At 44.5% G+C, this 21,127-nt stretch overlaps 1 protein-coding gene across 15 annotated transcripts in view; it reads left to right on the top strand.

Annotated features, from left to right (window-relative positions):
• dop1a (DOP1 leucine zipper like protein A) overlaps window positions 1–21,127 on the top strand; it is a 555,441-nt gene that overhangs the window by 392,221 nt on the left and 142,093 nt on the right. For 14 of the 15 annotated variants that reach the window (XM_068044706.1, XM_068044708.1, XM_068044701.1 and 11 more), the window contains 2 exons: window positions 11,403–11,528; window positions 12,602–12,736. In XM_068044706.1, coding sequence (XP_067900807.1) covers window positions 11,403–11,528; window positions 12,602–12,736 — 261 coding nt within the window. The remainder of the gene's footprint in view (window positions 1–11,402; window positions 11,529–12,601; window positions 12,737–21,127) is intronic. The other variant, XM_068044707.1, reaches the window with a different exon arrangement.

Consider the following 21,127-nt stretch of genomic DNA (forward strand, 5'->3'; position numbering starts at 1 on the left):
ATCTCCAAATTTGCAGATGACACAAAACTGGGTGGGAGGGTGAGTTGTGAAGAGGATGCAGAGAAGCTTCAGGATGATTTGGACAAGTTGAGTGAGTGGGCTACTGCATGGCATATGCAGTATAATGTGGATAAATGTGAGGTTGTCCACTTTGGTAGAAAAAACAGAAAGGCAGATTATTATCTGAACGGCTGTAAACTGAGAGAGGGGAATATGTAGCGAGACCTGGGTGTTCTCGTACACCAGTCGCTGAAGGTAAGCACGCAGGTGCAACAGGCGGTAAAAAAGGCAAATGGTATCTTGGCCTTCATAGCAAGAGGATTCATGTCTTTCTGCAATTATACAGGGCCTTGGTGAGGCCACACCTGGAATATTGTGTGCAGTTTTGGTCTCCTTATCTGAGGAAGGATGTTCTTGCTATAGAGGGAGTGCAGCAAAGGATTACCAGACTGATTCCTGGGATGGCGGGACTGACGTATGAGGAGAGATTGAGTCGGTTAGGATTATATTCGCTGGAGTTCAGAAGAGTGAGGGGGGATTCTCATAGAAACCTATAAGATTCTAACAGGACTTGACAGGGTAGATGCAGGAAGGATGTTCCCGATGGTGGGGGAGTGCAGAACCAGGGGTCATAGTCTAAGGATACGGGTAAACCTTTCAGGACTGAGATGAGAAGAAATTTCTTCACCCAGAGAGTGGTGAGCCTGTGGAATTCATTACCACAGAAAGCAGTTGAGGCCAAAACATTGTATGTTTTCAAGAAGGAGTTAGATATAGCTGTTGGGTCGAAAGGGATCAAAGGGTATGGGGCGAAAGCGGGAACAGGCTATTGAGTTGGATGATCAGCCATGATCATAATGAATGGTGGAGCAGGCTCAAAGGGCCGAATGGCCTTCTCCTGCTCTTATTTTCTATGTTTCTATGTAACCATCTCCCCTTGACATTCAATGGCACTATCATCGCTGAATCCCCCATTATCAACATCCTAGGGGCTACCATTGACCATAAATTGAACTGGAGTAGCCATATAAATACCGTGGCTACAAGAACAGGTCAGAGGCTCGGAATCCTGCGGCGAGTAACTCATCTCTTGACTCCCCAAAGCCTGTCCACCATCTACAAGGCACAAGTCAGGAGTGTGATGGAATACTCTCCACTTGCCTGGATGGGTGCAGCTCCAACAGCACTCAAGAAGCTTGACACCATCCAGGACAAAGCAGCTCGCTTGATTGGAACCCCATCCGCAGACATTCACGCCCTCCACCACCGACGACGAGTGGCAGCAGTGTGTACCATCTACCAGATGCACTGCAGCAATGCACCAAGGCTCCTCAGACAGCACCTTCCAAACCTGCGACCTCTACCAACTAGAAGGACTAGGGCAGCAAATGCATGGGTGCATCACCACCTGCAAGTTCCCCTCCAGGTCACACACCATCCTGACTTGGAACTATTTCGCCGTTCCTTCACTGTCACTGGGTCAAAATCCTGGAACTCTCTTCCTAACAGCACTGTGGGTGTACCTACCTCACATGGACTGCAGCAGTTCAAGAAAGCAGCTCACCACCACCTTCTCAAGGGCAGTTAGGGATGGGCAATAAATGCTGGCCTCGCCAGCAACGCCCACATCACATGAAAGAATTTTAAAAAACAGATGAAAAGTAATAATTTAAAACCGCACCTATGTCCTCTGGCTTCACACACTGATTACTACTTTGGTCCCTAATGGGCCCTACTCTTTCCCTGGTTATCCCCTTGCCCTTAATATACTTATAAAACGCCTTGGGATTTTCCTTTATCTTGCCCACCAGTGTTTTTTCATGCCTCCTCTTTGCTCTCCTAATTACTTTTTATAGTATCCCCCCGAGTGCCTCCGCTGTTCTCAGCATTTTGAATCTGCCATAAGCCTCCTTTTTTTTTTCTTATCCAATCCTCAATATCCCTTGACATCCAGGGTTTCCTGGACTTGTTGGTCCTATCCTTCACCTTTATGGGAACATGTTGGCCCTGAACCCTCACTAATTCCTTTTTGAATGACTCCCACTGGTCTGATGTAGACTTTCCTACAAGTAGCTGCTCCCAGTTCACTTTGGCCAGGTCCTGTTTTATCATATTGAAATTGACCTTCCCCCAGTTCAGTACTTTTATTTCCGGTCCCTCTTTGTCCTTTTCCATATCTACCTTAAATCTTAGAGTTATGGTCACTATCCCCGAAATGCTCCCCCACTGACACTTCTACCACTTGTCCAGCTTCATTCCGAGGATTAGATCCAGTACCGCCCCTTCTCTTATAGGACTTTCTACGTGCTGGCTCAAAAAGCTCTCCTGTATGCACGTAGGAAATCTTTCTCTCTTTTCGTTTCACCTATTTTCACAAGATTCAGTTCCGTGGGAAAAGATGAAGGCAGGCAGACAGGAGAGATGTTCTCAGTCCCAGGAGAGATGTTTACTCCATGAGCACGCAGTTTTGTCTCAAATCCCTTTGTCGGGAGTTCAAATTCAAAAAAAACCTCCCAGGTTGCCCAGCAGATTAGTCAAGTGACGAGCTCCTTATATGGAACAGTTTCTTCAACGTCCTTTGTTGGAAGTTCAAAATCTGCAACAACCAGTTAGCCATGTGACTAAAACTGGTCTGGCCAGTTCTGCGTATTGGGGAAGCAACTGCTGGGTCCCCATTGTTTCAACGTTGTCTGGTACTATGCAAATGTCCTTCCAGTCAGGGTTTGCAATTTTAGGTTTCTGTTCATGTGGCGAAATAATGTGTGCCTCAATCTTGACAGGTGGAGAGTTTGCCTAGTGCTACACTTGCCATGAGCGTGGCAAAATCAAAGCTCAGAAATCAGCTTACCGGCAAGGGATTTGTAAAGGTCTTTCTGTGAATGCAGTTAAATAACGGTGCAAGTACCCATCTTCTGCGTGAGGAAGAAATTACCTTTGGACTGCGTCAATCATATGAATGCCATTCTAAATTGCTACTTGATTCAAATGATGTAATAAGAATACTGAACATTATTTTGGACATTAGGTAAATGGCCAGGATTTTGGGGACAGTGGTGAACGAATGGCACTTGTCGTTCATTATACTTGCACTTGCCCACAGACGTTCTATGGGCTTTTGCACTGGAACCTGTGATGATTGGAAATCCAAAGTGTGCATGGCACACTTTACAGGAAATCTGGGACCAGTGTGTACAGAGCAGTCAACTGTGCCAGTCAGATTGAAGAATCCTTACTGAGACATGCAGGTACAGGAATTGTAAGTTATAAGTGTAAGTTAATTCAATCATGTACATGAACCAATATAAAGAGGGGAAAGAAAGATGGGATTAAGGTAGAGAAAAAGGAGAGACAGAAGAATTGAAATAAAAACATTTTTTAAAAATCTCCAACAATGATTAAAGGAATGAGACTCCAAACTCAAGTTAATTTTCAGTGTCAGCGTTGTTTTCTTTCATCTCTCATGAGATGTGAGTGTCACTGGCAAGGCCAGCACTTGTTGCCCATCCCTAATTGCCCTTGAGAAGGTGTAGGTACACCCATAATGCTGTTTGGAAGGGAGTTCCAGGTTTTTGACCCAGTCATGTGGCTAGGAGGGGAACTTCAGGTGGTGATGTTCCCATGCGTCTGCTGCCCTTGTCCTTCTAGGTGGTAGAGGCCACGGGTTTGTAAGGTGCTGTGGAAGGAGGCTTGGTGAGTTGCTGCAGTGCATCTTAGAGATGGTACGCACTGCTGCCACTGTACGCTGGTGGTGGAGGAAGTGAATGTTGAAGGTGATGGATGGGGTGCCAGTCAAGCAGGCTTCTTTGGCTTGGATGGTGTCGAGCTTCTTAAGTGTAGTTGGAGCTGCACTCATCCAGGCAAGTGGAGGGTATTCCATCACACTCCTGACTTGTGCCTTGTAGATGGTGGACAGGCATTTGAGAGTCAGGAGGTGAGTTATTCACTGCAGAATTCCCAGCCTCTGACCTTCTCACTATTTACATGGCTGGTTCAGTTAAGTTTGTGGTCAGTGATAACCCTCAGGATTTTGTTGGTTGGGAATTCAGCACTGGTAATGCCGTTGTATGTCAAGTTAGATTCTCTCTTGTTGGTGGTCATTACATGATACTTGTGTGGCGTGAACTTACCATTTGTCAGCCCGAGCCTGAATGTTGTCCAGGTCTTGCTGCAGATGGACACAGACTGCTTCAGTACCTGAGGAGTTGTGAATGGTACTGAGCACTGTGCAATCATCATCAGCGAACATCCTTATGATGGACAGAAGGTCTTTGATGAACAGCTGAAGATGGTTGGGCCTAGTATACTATAATAAAAACAAAAAAATGCTGGAAATACTCAACAGGTCTGGCAGCATCTGTGGAGAGAGAAGCAGAGTTAACGGTTCAGGTCAGTGACCTTTCATCAGTATACTACCCTGAAGAACTCCTGCAGGGATGTCCTGGGGCTGAGAGAATTGGCCTCCGATAAGTACATCCATCTTCCTTTGTGCAAGGTATGACTCCAACCAGTGGGGAGTTATTTCCCCCCACCTCTGATTCCCATTGGCTTCAAGTTAGCTCGGACTGCTTGAAACCACATTTGGTTAAATGCTGCTTTTTATGTCAAGGTCAGTCACATTCACCTCTCCTCTTGAATTCTGCTCTTCTGTCCATGTTTGGAGCAAGGCTGGAATGAGGTCAGGAGCCTCGTGGTCCTGGCGGAACCCAAATTGAGCATTCGTGAACAGGCTTGCTGTGTAAGTGCCACTCGATAGCACTGTCAATGACACCTTCCATCACTTAGCAGTAATTAAGACTCAATCAGCGTTGGCATCCTTCCATCTACGAAAGCTGATGGACACACAGCAAATGGTCCATTTATGTGGGGTGTCTTCTCTTGATGCACTTTTGCTGATGGCTATGAAGGCCAATCCTCGAGAGGCAGGTTCTGCCACAAGTGTTGCACGTGAAGCTGCCAAGTGACACTGTGAGTTGTTCTTTATATTGGTGCCTGTTGCCAAGCTGCTGTAGCAACTGGTCACTGTGGTCGTGCACACCAGTCCACAGGATGTGTCGCAATTTCCCTTTTTCGCCATCTAGTGACTCCCAAGTGCGATAGTCGACATTTAGGGCTTTCATGTCACGCTTGCAAGCATTCAAAGAACAAAGAACAGCACACGAACAGGACCTTCGGCCCTCCAAGCCTGCGCCGATCTTGATGCCTGTCTAAACAAACACCTTCTGCACTTCTGGGGACCGTATCCCTCTATTCCCATCCTATTCATGTATTTCTCAAGATGCCTCTTAAACATCGCTATCGTACCTGCTTCCACCACCTCCCCTGGCAGCAAGTTCCAGGCACTCACCACCCTCTGTGTAAAGAACTTGCCTCGATCATCCCCTCTAAACTTTGCCCCACGCACCTTAAACCGATGTCCCCTAGTAACTGACTCTTCCACCCTGGGAAAAAGCTTCTGGCGATCCACTCTGTCCATGCCACTCATAACTTTGTAAACCTCCATCATGTCGCCCCTCCACCTCCGTCGTTCCAGTGAAAACAATCCGAGTTCATCCAGCCTCTCCTCATAGCCAATGCCCTCCAGACCAGGCAACATCCTGGTAAACCCCTTCTGCACCCTCTCCAAAGCCTTCACATCCTTCTAGTAGTGTGGCAAACAGAATTGCACGCAGTATTCTAAGTGTGGCCTAACTAAGGTTCTGTACAGCTGCAGCATGCCTTGCCAATTTTTATACTCTGCGCCATGACCGATGAAGGCAAGCATGCCGTATGCCTTCTTGACTACCTTATCCACATGTGTTGCCACTTTCAGAGACCTGTGGACCTGTACGCCCAGATCTCTCTGCCTGTCAATACTCCTAAGGGTTCTGCCATTTACTGTATACTTCCCACCTGTATTCGGTCTTCCAAAATGCATTACCTCGCATTTGTCCGGATTTAACTCCATCTGCCATTTCTCCGCCCAAGTCTCCAACCGATCTATATCCTGATGTATCCTCTGACAATCCTCATCACTATCCGCAACTCCACCAACCTTTGTGTTGTCCACAAACTTACTAATCAGACCAGCTACATTTTCCTCCAAATCATTCATATATACTACTAACAGCAAAGGTCCCAGCACTGATCCCTGCGGAACACCACTAGTCACATCCCTACATTCAGAAAAGCACCCTTCCACTGCTACCCTCCGTCTTCTATGACTGAGCCAGTTCTGTATCCATCTTGCCAGCTCACCTCTGATCCCGTGTGACTTCACCTTTTGTACCAGTCTGCCATGAGGGACCTTGTCAAAGGCTTTACTGAAGTCCATATAGACAACATCCACTGCCCTTCCTTCGTCAATCATCTTCGTCACTTCCTCAAAAAACTCAATCAAGTTAGTGAGACACGACCTCCCCTTCAAAAAACCATGCTGCCTCTCGCTAATAAGTTCATTTGTTTCCAAATGGGTGTAAATCCTGTCCCGAAGAATCCTCGCGAATAATTTCCCTACCCCTGATGTAAGGCTCACCGGCCTATAATTTCCTGGATTATCCTTGCTACCCTTCTTAAACAAAGGAACAATATTGGCTATTCTCCAGTCCTCTGGGATACAAATCCTATGAGGATACAAAGATTTCTGTCAAGGCCCCAGCAATTTCCTCCCTTACCTCCCTCAGTATTCTGGGGTAGATCCCATCAGGCCCTGGGGACTTATCTACCTTAATGCTTTGCAAGACGCACAACACCTCCTCCATTTTGATAACCCAGACTATCTACACTCCCTTCCCTAGACTCATCATCCACCAAGTCCTTCTCTTTGGTGAATACGGATGCAAAGTACTCATTTAGTACCTCGCCCATTTCCTCTGGCTCCACGCATCGATTCCCTCCTCTGGCCTTGAGTGGGCCAACCCTTTCCCTGGTTACCCTCTTGCTCTTTATATACGTATTAAAAGCCTTGGGATTCTCCTTAATCCTGTTTGCCAATGACTTTTCATGACCCCTTTTAGCCCTCATGACTCCTTGCTTAAGTTCCTTCCTACTTTCTTTATATTCCTCAAGGGATTCGTCCGTTCCCAGCCTTCTAGCCCTTATGAATGCTTCCTTTTTCTTTTTGACTAGGCTCACAATATCCCTCGTATTCCAAGGTTCCCTAAACTTGCCAAACTTATCCTTCTTCCTCACAGGAACATGTCGTACTGGATTCTAATCAACAGACGTTTGAAAGACTCCCACATGTCAGATGTTGATTTACCCTCAAACAGCCGCCCCCAATCTAAATTCTTCAGTTCCTGCCTAATATTGTTATAATTAGCCTTCCCCCAATTTAGCACCTTCACCCGAGGACTACTCTTTTCCTTATCCACAAGTACCTTAAAACGTACGGAATTATGGTCACTGTTCGCGAAATGCTCCCCTACTGAAACTTCGACCACCTGGCCGGGCTCATTCCCCAATACCAGGTCCCTTCCCTAGTTGGACTATCGACATATTGTTTCAAGAAGCTCTCCTGGATGCTCGTTAGGAATTCTGCCCCATCCAAGCCCCTAACACTAAGTGAGTCCCAGTCAATATAGGGGAAGTTAAAATCACCCACCACTACAACCCTGTTGCTTTTACATCTTTCCAAAATCTGTCTTCATATCTGCTCCTCTACCTCCCGCTGGCTGTTGGGAGGCCTGTAGTAAACCCTCAACATGGTGACTGCACCCTTCCTATTCCTGAGCTCCACCCATATTACCTCACTGCATTACCCCTCCGAGGTGTCCTCCTGCAGTACAGCTGTGATATTCTCCTTAACCAGTAATGCAACTCCCCCACCCCTTTGGGTGCTCCACTGATCGTCTGGCCTTGGCTACCTCACTATACAGAAGGTCCTTGGGTATGCGACCGTCTTCCATCCTGCGGATGTATCCGATCCACCAAAGCCGCCTCTGTTTGATTTCTGCCTACACACCGTGAAGCTCTGCCTTTGAGACGACTGCCACATTTGTGATTTTGTCCTGCCAGGATATACTCATAAGGTGCCGCAGACAGCTAAGATGGAAATTCAGACTTAATCACGCTGTTAAAAATCTAGTATACTAGATTGCACATACCCTAATTGTTTCCAGTGAATTCAATGGGTATCCAATGGGATCAGTACTTGGAGCTATGATGTTGTGGCCATTACGGAGACTTGGATATCACAGGGGCAGGAATGGATGTTGGATGTTCCGGGGTTTAGATGTTTCAAAAGGAATAGGGAGGGAGGTAAAAGAGGTGGGGGAGTGGCATTGCTAATCAGGGATAGTATCACAGCTGCAGAAAGGGAGGTCGTTGAGGAGGGTTTGTCTACTGAGTCATTATGGGTGGAAGTCAGAAACAGGAAAGAAGCAGTCACTTTATTGGGAGTTTTCTATAGACCCCCCCAATAGCAACAGAGACACGGAGGAACATATTGGGAGGCAGATTTTGGAAAGGTGCGGAAGTAACAGAGTTGTTGTCATGGGTGACTTCAACTTCCCTAATATTGATTGGGATCTCCTTAGTGCAAATAGTTTGGATGGAGCAGATTTTGTCAGGTGTGTCCAGGAAGGTTTCCTGACTCAATATGTAGATAGGCCGACTAGAGGGGAGGCTATGTTGGATTTGGTGCTTGGCAACGAACCAGGCCAGGTGGCAGATCTCTCGGTGGGAGAGCATTTCGGTGATAGTGATTACAACTCCCTGACCTTTGTTATGGTCATGGAGAGGGACAGGAGCAGACGGGATGGGAAAATATTTAATTGGTGGAGGGGGAATTACAATGCTTTTAGGCAGGAACTGGGGAGCATAAATTGGGAACAGATGTTCTCAGGGAAATGCACGACAGAAATGTGGAGGTTGTTTAGGGAGCACTTGCTGCGACTGCTGGATAGGTTTGTCCTGATGAGGCAAGGAAGGGATGGTAGGGTGAAGGAACCTTGGATGACAAGAGATGTGGAACAGCTAGTCAAGAGGAAGGAGGAAGCTTACTTAAGGTTGAGGAAGCAAGGATCAGACAGGGCTCTAGAGGGTTACAAGGTAGCCAGGAAGGAACTGAAGAATGGACTTCGGAGAGCTAGAAGGGGACATGAAAAAGTCTTGGCGGGTAGGATTAAGGAAAATCCCAAGGCGTTCTACACTTATGTGAAGAACAAGAGGATGGCCAGAGTGAGGGTAGGGCCGATCAGGGATAGTGGAGGGAACTTGTGCCTGGAGTCGGAGGAGGTAGGGGAGGTCCTTCATGAATACTTTGCTTCAGTATTCACTAGTGAGAGGCACCTTGTCGTTTGTGAGGACAGCGTGAAACAGGCTGATATGCTCGAACAGGTTGATGTTAAGAAGGAGGATGTGCTGGAAATTTTGAAAGACATGAGGACAGATAAGTCCCCGGGGCCAGACGGGATATACCCAAGGTTATTACGGAAAGCGAGGGAAGAGATTGCCGCGCCTTTGGCGATGATCTTTGCGTCCTCACTGTCCACTGGAGTAGTACCAGATGATTGGAGGGTGGCAAATGTTATTCCCTTGTTCAAGAAAGGGAATAGGGATAACCCTGGGAATTACAGTCCAGTCAGTCTTACGTCGGTGGTGGGCAAATTATTGGAGCGGATTCTGAGAGACAGGATTTATGATTATTTGGAAAAGCATAGTTTGAATCGAGATAGTCAGCATGGCTTTGTGAGGGGCAGGTCATGCCTCACAAGCCTTATTGAATTCTTTGAGGATGTGACAAAACACATTGATGAAGGAAGAGCAGTGGATGTGGTGTTTATGGATTTTAGCAAGGCATTTGATAAGGTTCCTCATGGTAGGCTCATTCAGAAAGTAAGGAGGCATGGGATACAGGGAAATTTGGCTGTCTGGATATAGAATTAGCTGGCCCAAAGAAGACAGAGGGTGGTAGAAGATGGAAAGTATTCAGCCTGGAGCTGTGTGACCAGTGGTGTTCCGCAGGGATCTGTTCTGGGACCTCTGCTCTTTGTGATTTTTATAAATGACTTGGATGAGGAAGTGGAAGGCTGGGTTAGTAAGTTTGCCGATGACACAAAGGTTGCTGGAGTTGTGGATAGTGTGGAGGGCTGTTGTAGGTTGCAACGGGACATTGACAGGATGCAGAGCTGGGCTGAGAAGTGGCAGATGGAGTTCAACCTGGAAAAGTGTGAAGTGATTCATTTTGGAAGATCGAATTTGAATGCAGAATACAGGCTTAAAGACAGGATTCTTGGCAGTGTGGAGGAACAGAGGGATCTTGGGGTCCACGTCCATAGATCCCTCAAAGTTGCCACCCAAGTTGATAGGGTTGTCAAGAAGGCGTATGTGGTGTTGGCTTTCATTAACAGGGGGATTGAGTTTAAGAGCCGCGAGGTTATGCTGCAGCTCTATAAAGCCCTGGTTGGACCACACTTGGAATACTGTGTTGAGTTCTGGTCGCCTCATTATAGGAAGGATGTGGAAGCTTTAGAGAGGGTGCAGAGGAGATTTACCAGGATGCTGCCTGGACTGGAGGGCATGTCTTATGAAGAAAGATTGAGGGAGCTACGGCTTTTCTCATTGGAGCGAAGAAGGATGAGAGGTGACTTGATAGAGGTGTACAAGATGATGAGAGGCATCGATAGAGTGGATAGGCAGAGACTTTTTCCCAGGGCGGAAAGGGCTATCACCAGGGGGCATAATTTTAAGGTGATTGGAGGAAGGTTTCGGGGAGATGTCAGAGGTAGGTTCTTTGCACAGAGAGTGATGGGTGCGTGGAATGCACTGCCAGTGGTGGTAGTAGAAGCAGACACATTAGGGACATTTAAGCGACTCTTGGATAGGTACATGGATGATAGTAGAATGAAGGGTATGTAGGTAGTTTGATATTAGAGTAGGTTAAAGGTTCGGCACAACATCGTGGGTCGAAGGGCCTGTACTGTGCTGTACTGTTCTATGTTCTACCTCAACTTCAGTTTGTTCTGTGTGTTTCAGTGCCAAATCTCTCGGCAAGATATGGAGCACCTTCTGGAGGAGCAGGGTGTCAACTTCCTGATTTTTACATTTAACTGCATATGTGCGGTTGACAGCAGTTGCTGCCTGATTTTACTCTTTAACAACAGTGAGCATTGGTAGCCTCACCGTTATTTTTACCACGAAATCCGGGTCATGTTTGCAGTTCACAGCTTCAGCTTTTAACGATGCATAACTGACCCAGGCTTTGGCGCCTATCTTGGGTACTTAAGAACATTAGCAAAGCTGAGTTAAATGGCTGTACATGATAATGAAGTGAATATCTGATAACCTTTTCTTCTTTTCACAGTACAATGTAAACAATTTAGAAATGCTGGATCATTCAGCTGTTTCAGATGTAGTATTGTGATTTGTTTCCTTGTATTGATTATTATGAGTGAAGTCACTATTTCTTGTTCCTCCCTGACCAGAGTCTTCGGCAACAGATTTTAGAGCTCTTGGGCCCGATCTCTATGAACCATGGTGTACACTTTATGGCTGCTATTGCTTTTGTCTGGAATGAGAGGAGAGAGAACCTGAACGCCACCAGAAACAAAGTAAGACTCAGCTCCTTTGCACAGTAAGCTCTGCAGCGGAATGAGACTTTGCAGGCTGTCAAAACCATGTTTTGCTGTTGCCCCACCAAGGTGAACTTCAAGTCTTAAAGACATACTCTCTTTTGCTGTGGATATTTAGTAGGATCCTAATATGTCATGTCTTTATCAGGAAGCTCTGACATAACCAAGTGTGGGGAAGGAGCAATATCTCTAAAATCCTTCTTTCTAAGAGTTTTCCTGTAATTTTTTTAAAAGCCTGTTTTATGCGAGTAGCAGCTTTATTGTTGATTAGCTGATCTTCAACCAGACACTCCCTATGACTGGTTCCTGCATTGTTGTTGGCTAATCCAGTTGGCATTTTCTCTTGTTACAACACATAAATGCTAGTTAAATTTTAAAATGGTGCAGTGACCTTTTGAACCCGTGAGGTAGTACACAAAATAACACAAAATAACAGTAGACAGACATTCTCAAGTGGTCAACATGAAACCTACCAGAAGTCTACCTGAAAAATCAACTAGGTTACATGATAGCTTAAAAAATTGCCCTACTTATGAGACAATCTAAACAGATTAATATCTCATGAATAGTCAAATACAGCAGTGAAAAGTTTTAAATTATTACCACTAAGACAAGGTCTACATTCCCTTTGTTGTTTAACTGATTCTAGAGAATGAGAGTAAAATGCATGCCAGCCAGCGACTCTTCATACATTTCCCAGTGTGGCACACAATTAGCAGGCACTTGCCATGTTGTTTCTGCATTCTTTCACCAAGTCTGTCACGTTGCTTTGCTCAATGTATTTTTCTAATTTCATTTCAATCACGATGGGCCAGACCCGATGGACCAAGTGGCCACCTCTTGTAGTGTATCATTCTATGATTCTATGTCTGAGTCCCTGAACTCTTTGCAAATCTTAGTGTGTCCCATGTTCCTTGGCACGTTAAATTCAGCAAACACCATTCATTTGATTGATGGGAAATTGTCATGCCATCACTATTGTGACTGGTTTTCTGTCTGATTTATGTGAGAGCATTTGAAGATTAATTATATTGTAATGTTAATATTTGAAGGTTATTCCTGTACCCTGCCCTGAGCAGTTGTTGTTGGTGGAACTAGTGCGCTCCATTAGTGTAATGAGGGCTGAGATTGTTATGCAGACGGTGAAGGAAGTATTAAAACAGCCTCCAGCCTCAATCAAGGAAAAGGTATGTTGAGTATTAATTTCAAAAGAGTTAGTACTGTTTAACTGTTTCTTATTTTACTTTGTTGCTGATCCCATATAATTTGAATCACTGCTTTTACCATGTTTTAATATCAATAAGAAACTAGCCCCAGCTATATCATCTGTATTATATCTCTAACTCCATGTGCTTTTTGTCAGCTTCTAGTGACACAACTGCCCATTCTATCCTATCTCTTACAAGATAACCAGTAGCACCCTCATAACTTTTAAATGCTGTGTCCACAGTGTAGTCTTTTTCATCATAATCTTATTCAATTAGTTATCGAGTCATTTACAGCACAAAAGGAGGCCATTCGCCTGATCGAGTCCATGCCTGCTCTCCACAGAGCTATCCAGTCAGTCCCACTCCCCCACTTGATCCCTGTAAGTCTGTTTCTTTCAAGTGGCCATCCAACTTCCTCTTGAAGTCATTGATTGTCTCTACTTCCACCACCCTTGTGGGCAGTGAGTCATTGTTATCCACTGCTTTTGTGTTTGTCAAGGACCTTTTAACCTTTACTCATTTCCATTGATGATTTCTAATGACCTTGAAATTTTCTACATCAGTTCCAACTTTTTGTAGGATGTCCATTCATCTTTCATGCTTCACCCTGTCAGATGCTTTCTCAGAAACTATGAAGCATACATCATGTGTGTCTTGTTTCTGTTGCTTGGTTACAAGTCATCCTCAAACCAGTTACGCTTCACATCTCATTCTCAAAATCTCATTCCCATCTCTCTCTTTACCTTTAAAAACCTCTTCATGTCATCGGTCACCTCTTCTAATTTCTAATTTTTGTTTGGTGTCCATTTCCCCAATGCTTATTTATGATGTGCCTTGGGGCAATTCTTACATCAAATATGCTGCATAAATGTAAGTTGTTCATATCTCTGAACAATTCTGAATCGAAACTGTTTTCTGTTTAAAATAAAAAAAATGCTGGAAATGCTCAGCAGGTCAGGCAGCATCTGTGAATTGAGAAACAGTGTTAACATCTCATGTCTTTGACCTTTCATTAAAACTGGAAGAAGATGGAGATTTAAGGGTTTTCAAGCAAATACAGAGGCAGGTAAAGTCAGGGTGAGGGCAGAGGAAAGGAGGAAAAGGGAAGATTTGTGATCAGGCAGAAGGCAGGAGTGCTTAAATGATGAAAGGGATGCTGGCATAAGGCAAAAAGAGAGTGGTGATGGGACAAATAAAGGAAGAAAAGATGGGTCCAGAGGAGCTGTAAATGGCAACAGAACCATTACCAGCACCTACTGTCCAAAAAAATTGGAGCAGTGATTAGGAAAGCAGGGAAGTGATTGGTTGGTGAGTATTTCTCTTTTTAGGACATTGGTTTAAACTAGGAGCTGGGAATTAAAATTTTCAACTGTATAACAGTAAGTGAATTAATAATCATGCTGAAATCCGTGTTCCCTTCCCAATTGTCCATAATCCATAAACTTTTAAGAGGAAGATGTGTGTGTTTTTATACCCTTGAGTGTGTGGACAATTTGAATAAGCAGCAGTAAGCTGTTCTTTCGGGCCTGCTTCGCAAAACCCTCAACTCCCCGAGATTCAAAAATCGATCTACCTCCTCCTTAAATACATTTAGTGACTTAGCCTCCACAACTCTGAGGTAGAGAATTCCAGACATTCACCATCTTCTGAGAGAAGAAATTCCTTTGCATCTCAGTTGCAAATGTGTGATCCCTTATTCTGTAACTATGTCCCCTAGTTTGAGATTCCCCCACCAGTGGAAACATATTCTCAACATCTCCCCTGTCCCCTTAGAATCTTATATGTTTCAATAAGATCACCGCTCATTTTTCTAAACTCCAGTGAATAAAGGTCTGACCTGTTTAGCCGTTCTTGATAAGACAACCCCTTCATCCCAGGAATCAGCCCAGTGAACCTTTTCTGAACTGTCTCCAATACTAGTATATCTTCCTTAAATACGGGGACAAAAACTGTACGCAGTACTCCAGGTGTGGTCTCACCAGCACCCAGTACAGTTGTAACAAGACTTCCCTATTTTTAATCTCTAACCCCCTAGCAATAAAGGCCAAAATTCAATTTGCCTTCTTAATTACTTGCTGCACCTGCATGCTAATGTTTTGTGTTTCAAAGAACAAAGAACAGTACAGCACAGGAACAGGCCATTCGGCCCTCCAAGCCTGCGCCGATCTTGATGCCTGCCTAAACTAAAACCTTCTGCACTTCCGGTGACCGTATCCCTCTATTCCCATCCTATTCATGTATTTGTCAAGATGCCTCTTAAACGTCGTTATCGTACCTGCTTCCACCACCTCCCCCGGCAGCAAGTTCCAGGCACTCACCACCCTCTGTGTAAAAAACTTGCCTCGCACATCCCCTCTAAACTTTGCCCCTCGCACCTTAAACCTATGTCCCCTAGTAACTGACTTTTCCACTCTAGGAAAAAGCTTCTGACTATCCACTCTGTCCATGCCGCTCATAACTTTGTAAACCTCTATTATGTCGCCCCTCCACCTCCGGCGTTACAGTGGAAACAATCCGAGTTTATCCAACCTCTCCTCATAGCTAATGTCCTCCAGACCAGGCAACACCTTGTAAACCTCTTCTGTACCCTCTCCAAAGCCTCCACATCCTTCTGGTAGTGTGGTGATCAGAATTGCACGCAATATTCTAAGTATGGCCTCACTAAAGTTCTGTACAGCTGCAGCATGACTTGCCAATTTTTATACTCTATGCCCCGACCGATGAAGGCAAGCATGCCGTATGCTTTCTTGACTACCTTATCTACCTGCGTTGTCACTTTCAGTGACCTGTGGACCTGTACGCCCAGATCTCTCTGCCTGTCAATACCCCTAAGGGTTCTGCCATTTACTGTATACTTCCCACCTGCATTAGACCTTCCAAAATGCATTACCTCACATCTGTCCGGATTAAACTCCATCTGCCATTTCTCCGCCCAAGTCTCCAACCGATCTATATCCTGCTGTATCCTCTGACAATCCTCATCACTATCCGCAACTCCACCAACCTTTGTGTCGTCCGCAAACTTACTAATCAGACCAGCTACTTTTTCCTCCAAATCATTTATATATACTACAAAGAGCAAAGGTCCCAGCACTGATCCCTGCAGAACACCACTAGTCACATCCCTCCATTCAGAAAAGCACCCTTCCACTGCTACCCTCTGACTTCTATGACTGAGCCAGTTCTGTATCCACTAAAATAAAAGCAAAATACTGTGGATGCTGGAAATCTGAAACAAAAACAAGAAATGCTGGAATCACTCAGCAGGTCTGGCAGCATCTGTGGAAAGAGAAGCAGAGTTAACGTTTCGGGTCAGTGACCCTTCTTCGGAACTGCTCCGAAGAAGGGTCACTGACCCGAAACGTTAACTCTGCTTCTCTTTCCACAGATGCTGCCAGACCTGCTGAGTGATTCCAGCATTTCTTGTTTTTGTTTCAGTTCTGTATCCATCTTGCCAGCTCACCTCTGATCCCGTGTGACTTCACCTTTTGTACCAGTCTGCCATGAGGGACTTTGTCAAAGGCTTTACTGAAGTCCATATAGATAACATCCACTGCCCTTCCTTCATCAATCATCTTTGTCACTTCCTCAAAAAACACGATCAAATTAGTGAGACACGACCTCCCCTTCACAAAACCATGCTGCCTCTCGCTAGTAAGTCCATTTGTTTCCAAATGGGAGTAAATCCTATCCCAAAGAATCCTCTCTCATAATTTCCCTACCACTGACGTAAGGCTCACCGGCCTATAATGTACAAGAACACCCAGATCCCTCTGTCCTGCAGTATTTTGTAGTTTTTCTCCATGTAAATAATAAGCTGCCTTTTTATTCTTCCTACCAAAGTGGATGACCTCACACTTTCCCACACTGAACTCCAACTGCCAAGTTTTTGCCCATTCACTTAACCTATCTATATCCCTTTGCACATTCTTTGTGTCCCCATTCACAACATGCCTTCCCACCTATTTTTGTATCATCAGCAAATTTGGATACACTACGCTTCAAGTCCCTTCCTCCAAGTCATTAACAGAGATAGTAAATAGTTGAGGCCCTAGGACCATTCCTTGAGGCACCCCACTAGTTATGGTTTTCCAACCTGAAAAAGGCCCATTAATCCTGACACTCTGCCTTCTGTGTGTTATGCAATCCTTAATCCATGCCAACACATTACCCCCAATACCCTGAGATCTTATTTTGTGCAATAACCTTTTATGTAGCACCTTATCAGAAGCCTTCTGATAATCCAAATGCACTACATCTACCCGTTCCCGTTTATCCACTCTGCTTGTTATATCCTCTGTCATGGTCCTGTAGTTTTTTTCCCCAGAATATGCAGTTTGCATTTAAGGCTTGCAAAGCATCAGTATTGCTTTAAGAGCCAGCAAGCCTCAGGAGTTATAGGAAGGTGCATTTTCGTTGCCTTAGAAACAGTGATTTGGAGACTGCAATTCAAAGGGTGCATTCTCGATACCCATGAAAATAGCCACTGGGAGTGAGCCTGATGCGATACATTTGTTACAATTCAATTTTGAACTGGCAGTTAGTAAGACAGTTTGTTCTAACCGACGCAGAAGACACAGACAGCTGTGATGAGCACACCTGAAAAGAACTCTCAACCATTTAAACTGAAGGAATAGGATTTTAGTCTGTTGAATTATTATCTCACAAAATTCTAAGAAAGCGTCAAGCCAAAACACACATCTCTGGTAATTTAAATTGAAGAAAGGGAAGTTAGACTGTGACGATCTTTTATCTCTCAAAAACTCTAAAGTTAGATTGATTCTGTTGAAAGAGTTTGCAAGTCATTAATTGTTGAAATTCGCTGGAGAAGGAAAGCAACATTCTGTGAGGACTTCGAACAACATCCTGTGAGGACTTCAAGCAACATTGGACTAAATTTGCAAGGACTCTGATTTTTCTATTTTCAATGTTGTTTATATATTCATAGTGTTTAAGAATTTAGTTCTTCTAATTAAAGAGTTAATTTATTGATTTAAAGACACCTGGTTTGGTTAGCCTCATTTGGGGGTTAATAGATGGTACAATTTGGTTGGGTCTTTCTTTAATTTGAAAAGTTTTTAAAAAATGATATGTTAAGCGATCCGTGGAGCGACGGGATTGAATTATCAGTGCGTCTCTCCCACCACAATCAGTATGGCATATTTTGATTGGGGGGCTTTGACAGGAGTGGTTGGTTGTAACACCTCAAAGAACTCAAACAAATTTGTCAAACATGATTTCCCTTTCATAAAACTATGTTGACTCTGTTTGATTGCATTATGTTTTTCTAAATGTTTCTTCCTTAATCATGGACTCCAGCATTTTCCCAATGACAGATGTTAATCTATAGGTTCCTGCTTTCTGACTCCCTCCTTTCTTGAATACGGATGTCACATTAGCAGTTTTCCAATCCGCTGGTACCCTACCGTAATTCAGTGAGTTTTGGTATATTACAACCAATGCCTCCATTATCACTGCAGCCACTTCTTTTAAAACCCTTGGATGCAGGCCATCAGGTCCGGGCAACTTGTCTGCCTTTAGTCCCATCAGTTTATCAATCACCTTTTCCCTCATGATAGAGATTGTTACAAGTTCCTCCCTCCCATTTACACCTTGCTCATCTATTATTGTCAGGATGTTTATAGTGTCCTCCACCATGTAGACCGATGCAAAATATTGCTTTAAATTATCTGTCATTTCCCTGTTAATTCCCCAGTCTCATCCTCTAAGGGTCCCATACTTACTTTAGCTACACTCTTCCTTTTTATATACCCGGAGAAGCTCATACTGTTTGTTTTTATATTTCTTGCAAATTTATTCTCATAATCAATTTTCTCCCTCTTTATTAGTTTTTTAGTCATCCGCTGCTGGTTCCTAAAAAATAAAATTCCCACCTTCTGGCCTATCACTAGCTTTCGCCGCATTGTACGTGTTTGCTTTTGATTTGATACTCTCCTTAACTTCCTTTGTCATCCACGGGTGGTTCATCGTTCTCATTGAGTCCTTCCTTCTGACCGGAATAAATGTTTGCTGAGTGTTATGAAATATCTGCTTAAAAATCTGCCACTGCTCATCTACCGACTTTCCCTTTAGTCTATTTTCCCAGCCCGCTTCAGACAACGCTTTCTTCATACTTCTTTAATTACCCTGGTTAAGTTGAAGACACTGGTTTGAGACCCGATTTGCTCACACTCAAACTGAATTTGAAATTCTACCATGTTATGATCGCTTCCCCCTAGATGATCCTTAACTCCAAGATCTCTTATTAATTCTACCTCATTGCAGATTACCAAATCTAAAATAGCCTGTTCTCGGGTAGGTTCTGCGACATATTGTTCTAAGAAACAGTCCCTGATGCACTCTACAAATGTTACCCTTGCCAATTTGATTTGTTCAATCTGTATGCAGATTAAAATCACTCTTGATAATTGTAGTGCCCTTCTTGCATGCCTCCATTATTTCCTGATTAATACTTTTTCCTACAGAGAGGCAACTCCTAGGGGCCTATAGACCACTCCCACCCCCGATTTCTTTCCCTTGCTATTCCTTATTTCCACCCAAACTGATTCTATATCATGATCTATTACACCTATATCATTACTCACAACTGCACTGATCCCTTCTTTTAATAACAAAGCTACCCCACCTCCTTTTCCTTTGTGCCTATTCTTCCGGTATGTCGAATATCCTTGAACATTGAGTTTCCAGTCCTGGTCATCCTGCAACCGCGTCTCTGTGATAGCTATCAAATCATATTCATTTATTTCTATTTGTGCCGTCAGCTCATCTATCTCGTTACAAATGCTACGCGCATTCAGATAAAGAGCCCTAAGCTTTGACTTTTTACCATTTTTACCTACTCTAGTTCTAATTTCTGCTGTACTTGTATGCTTGTATTCTCTGTCCTTTCCTGTCACTCTCTGATTAATGTATGCCCCTTCACTACTCTGCAACTCTGTTCTTTCGTTACTTTTCGACTTCTCAAACTTCCCTTCAATTGAACTCTTCCCCCCCACTATTTAGTTTAAAGTTTTATCTACAACCCTAGTTATACGATTTGCCAGGACACTGGTCCCAGCATGGTTCAAGTGAAGCCCATCCCAACGGAACAGCTCTCTCCTACCCCAGTACTGGTGCCAGTGACCCATGAATCGGAACCTATTTCTCCCATACCAATCTTTGAGCCACGCATTTACCTCTCTAATCTTATTTACCATACGCCAATTTGCACGTGGCTCAGGTAGTAATCCGGAGATTATTACCTTTGTGGTTCTGCTTTTTAATTTAGCCCCGAGCTGCTCATAGTCCCTCAGCAGAATCTCTTTCCTAGTCCTGCCTATGTCATTGGTACCTATGTGGACCATGACAACTGGATTTTTCCCCTCCCACTCCAAGTTCCTGTCTAGCCCAGAAGAGATGTCCTTAACCTTGGCACCAGGTAGGCAACACAGCCTTCAGGACTGTCTGTCTTTGCTTCAGAGAGCATTATCTATTCCCCTAACTATGCTATTCCCTATTACTACTACATTTCTCTTTTCTCCCCCCACTTGAATGGCACTCTGAACCATGGTGCTGTGGTCAGTTCGCTCATCCTCCCTGCAGTCTGTTCCCTCGTCCACACTGGGCACAAGAAACTTATTGGATAAGGGCACTGGCTGAGGCTCCTCCAAAGCTAAATTCTGGATCCCCATACCTGCCTCACTCACAGGTCCCTGACCACGGTCCAAATTTGATGTAATTAATCTAAGGGCTGTGACTGTCTCCTTAAACACAGTGTCCAGGTAACTCGCCCCTTCCCTGATGTGTCGCAGTGTCCGCAGCTCGGACTCCAACTCATCAACTCTGAGCCGAAGGTCCCCGAGCAGCCAACACTTGCTGCAGATGTGGTCACCGTGGATTACACCGGCGTCCACCAGCTCCCACATACTACAGCTGGAACACATTGCCTGTCCAGCCATCTCTATTCTATTTAATTAATTAATTTGGATCTCAGTATTTTTAAAAATGAATTATTTAAGTGTACTCTTAACCTGTGATGCTGTCTCTGATTTAAATCACTTGGCCAAACAAAAAAGAGACACGGAAGAAAGAAATACCGACCAGTCACATACCAGCCCTCCTGTGATGCCACACTTCGATTTTGTTGGTCAAGCAGGTCCACTGTCCCCGCTCTCACCACCACCGCTTCTGGACTCGGGCCTCGGGTCTCTGCTCTTTATATCCCGGCTCCTCTCGCCTGTCCCTGCTCTCGCCGCCGCCACTTCTGGTCTCGGGCCTCGGGTCTCTGTTTATTTACGCACTCACACCAAAATCTAATGCTTCGGCACTCACTCACGCAGTCACATACACAAACACACTCAAGGAAAGTAC

Source organism: Heterodontus francisci, chromosome 13, assembly GCF_036365525.1.
Source record: "Heterodontus francisci isolate sHetFra1 chromosome 13, sHetFra1.hap1, whole genome shotgun sequence".
Taxonomy (NCBI): domain Eukaryota; kingdom Metazoa; phylum Chordata; class Chondrichthyes; order Heterodontiformes; family Heterodontidae; genus Heterodontus; species Heterodontus francisci.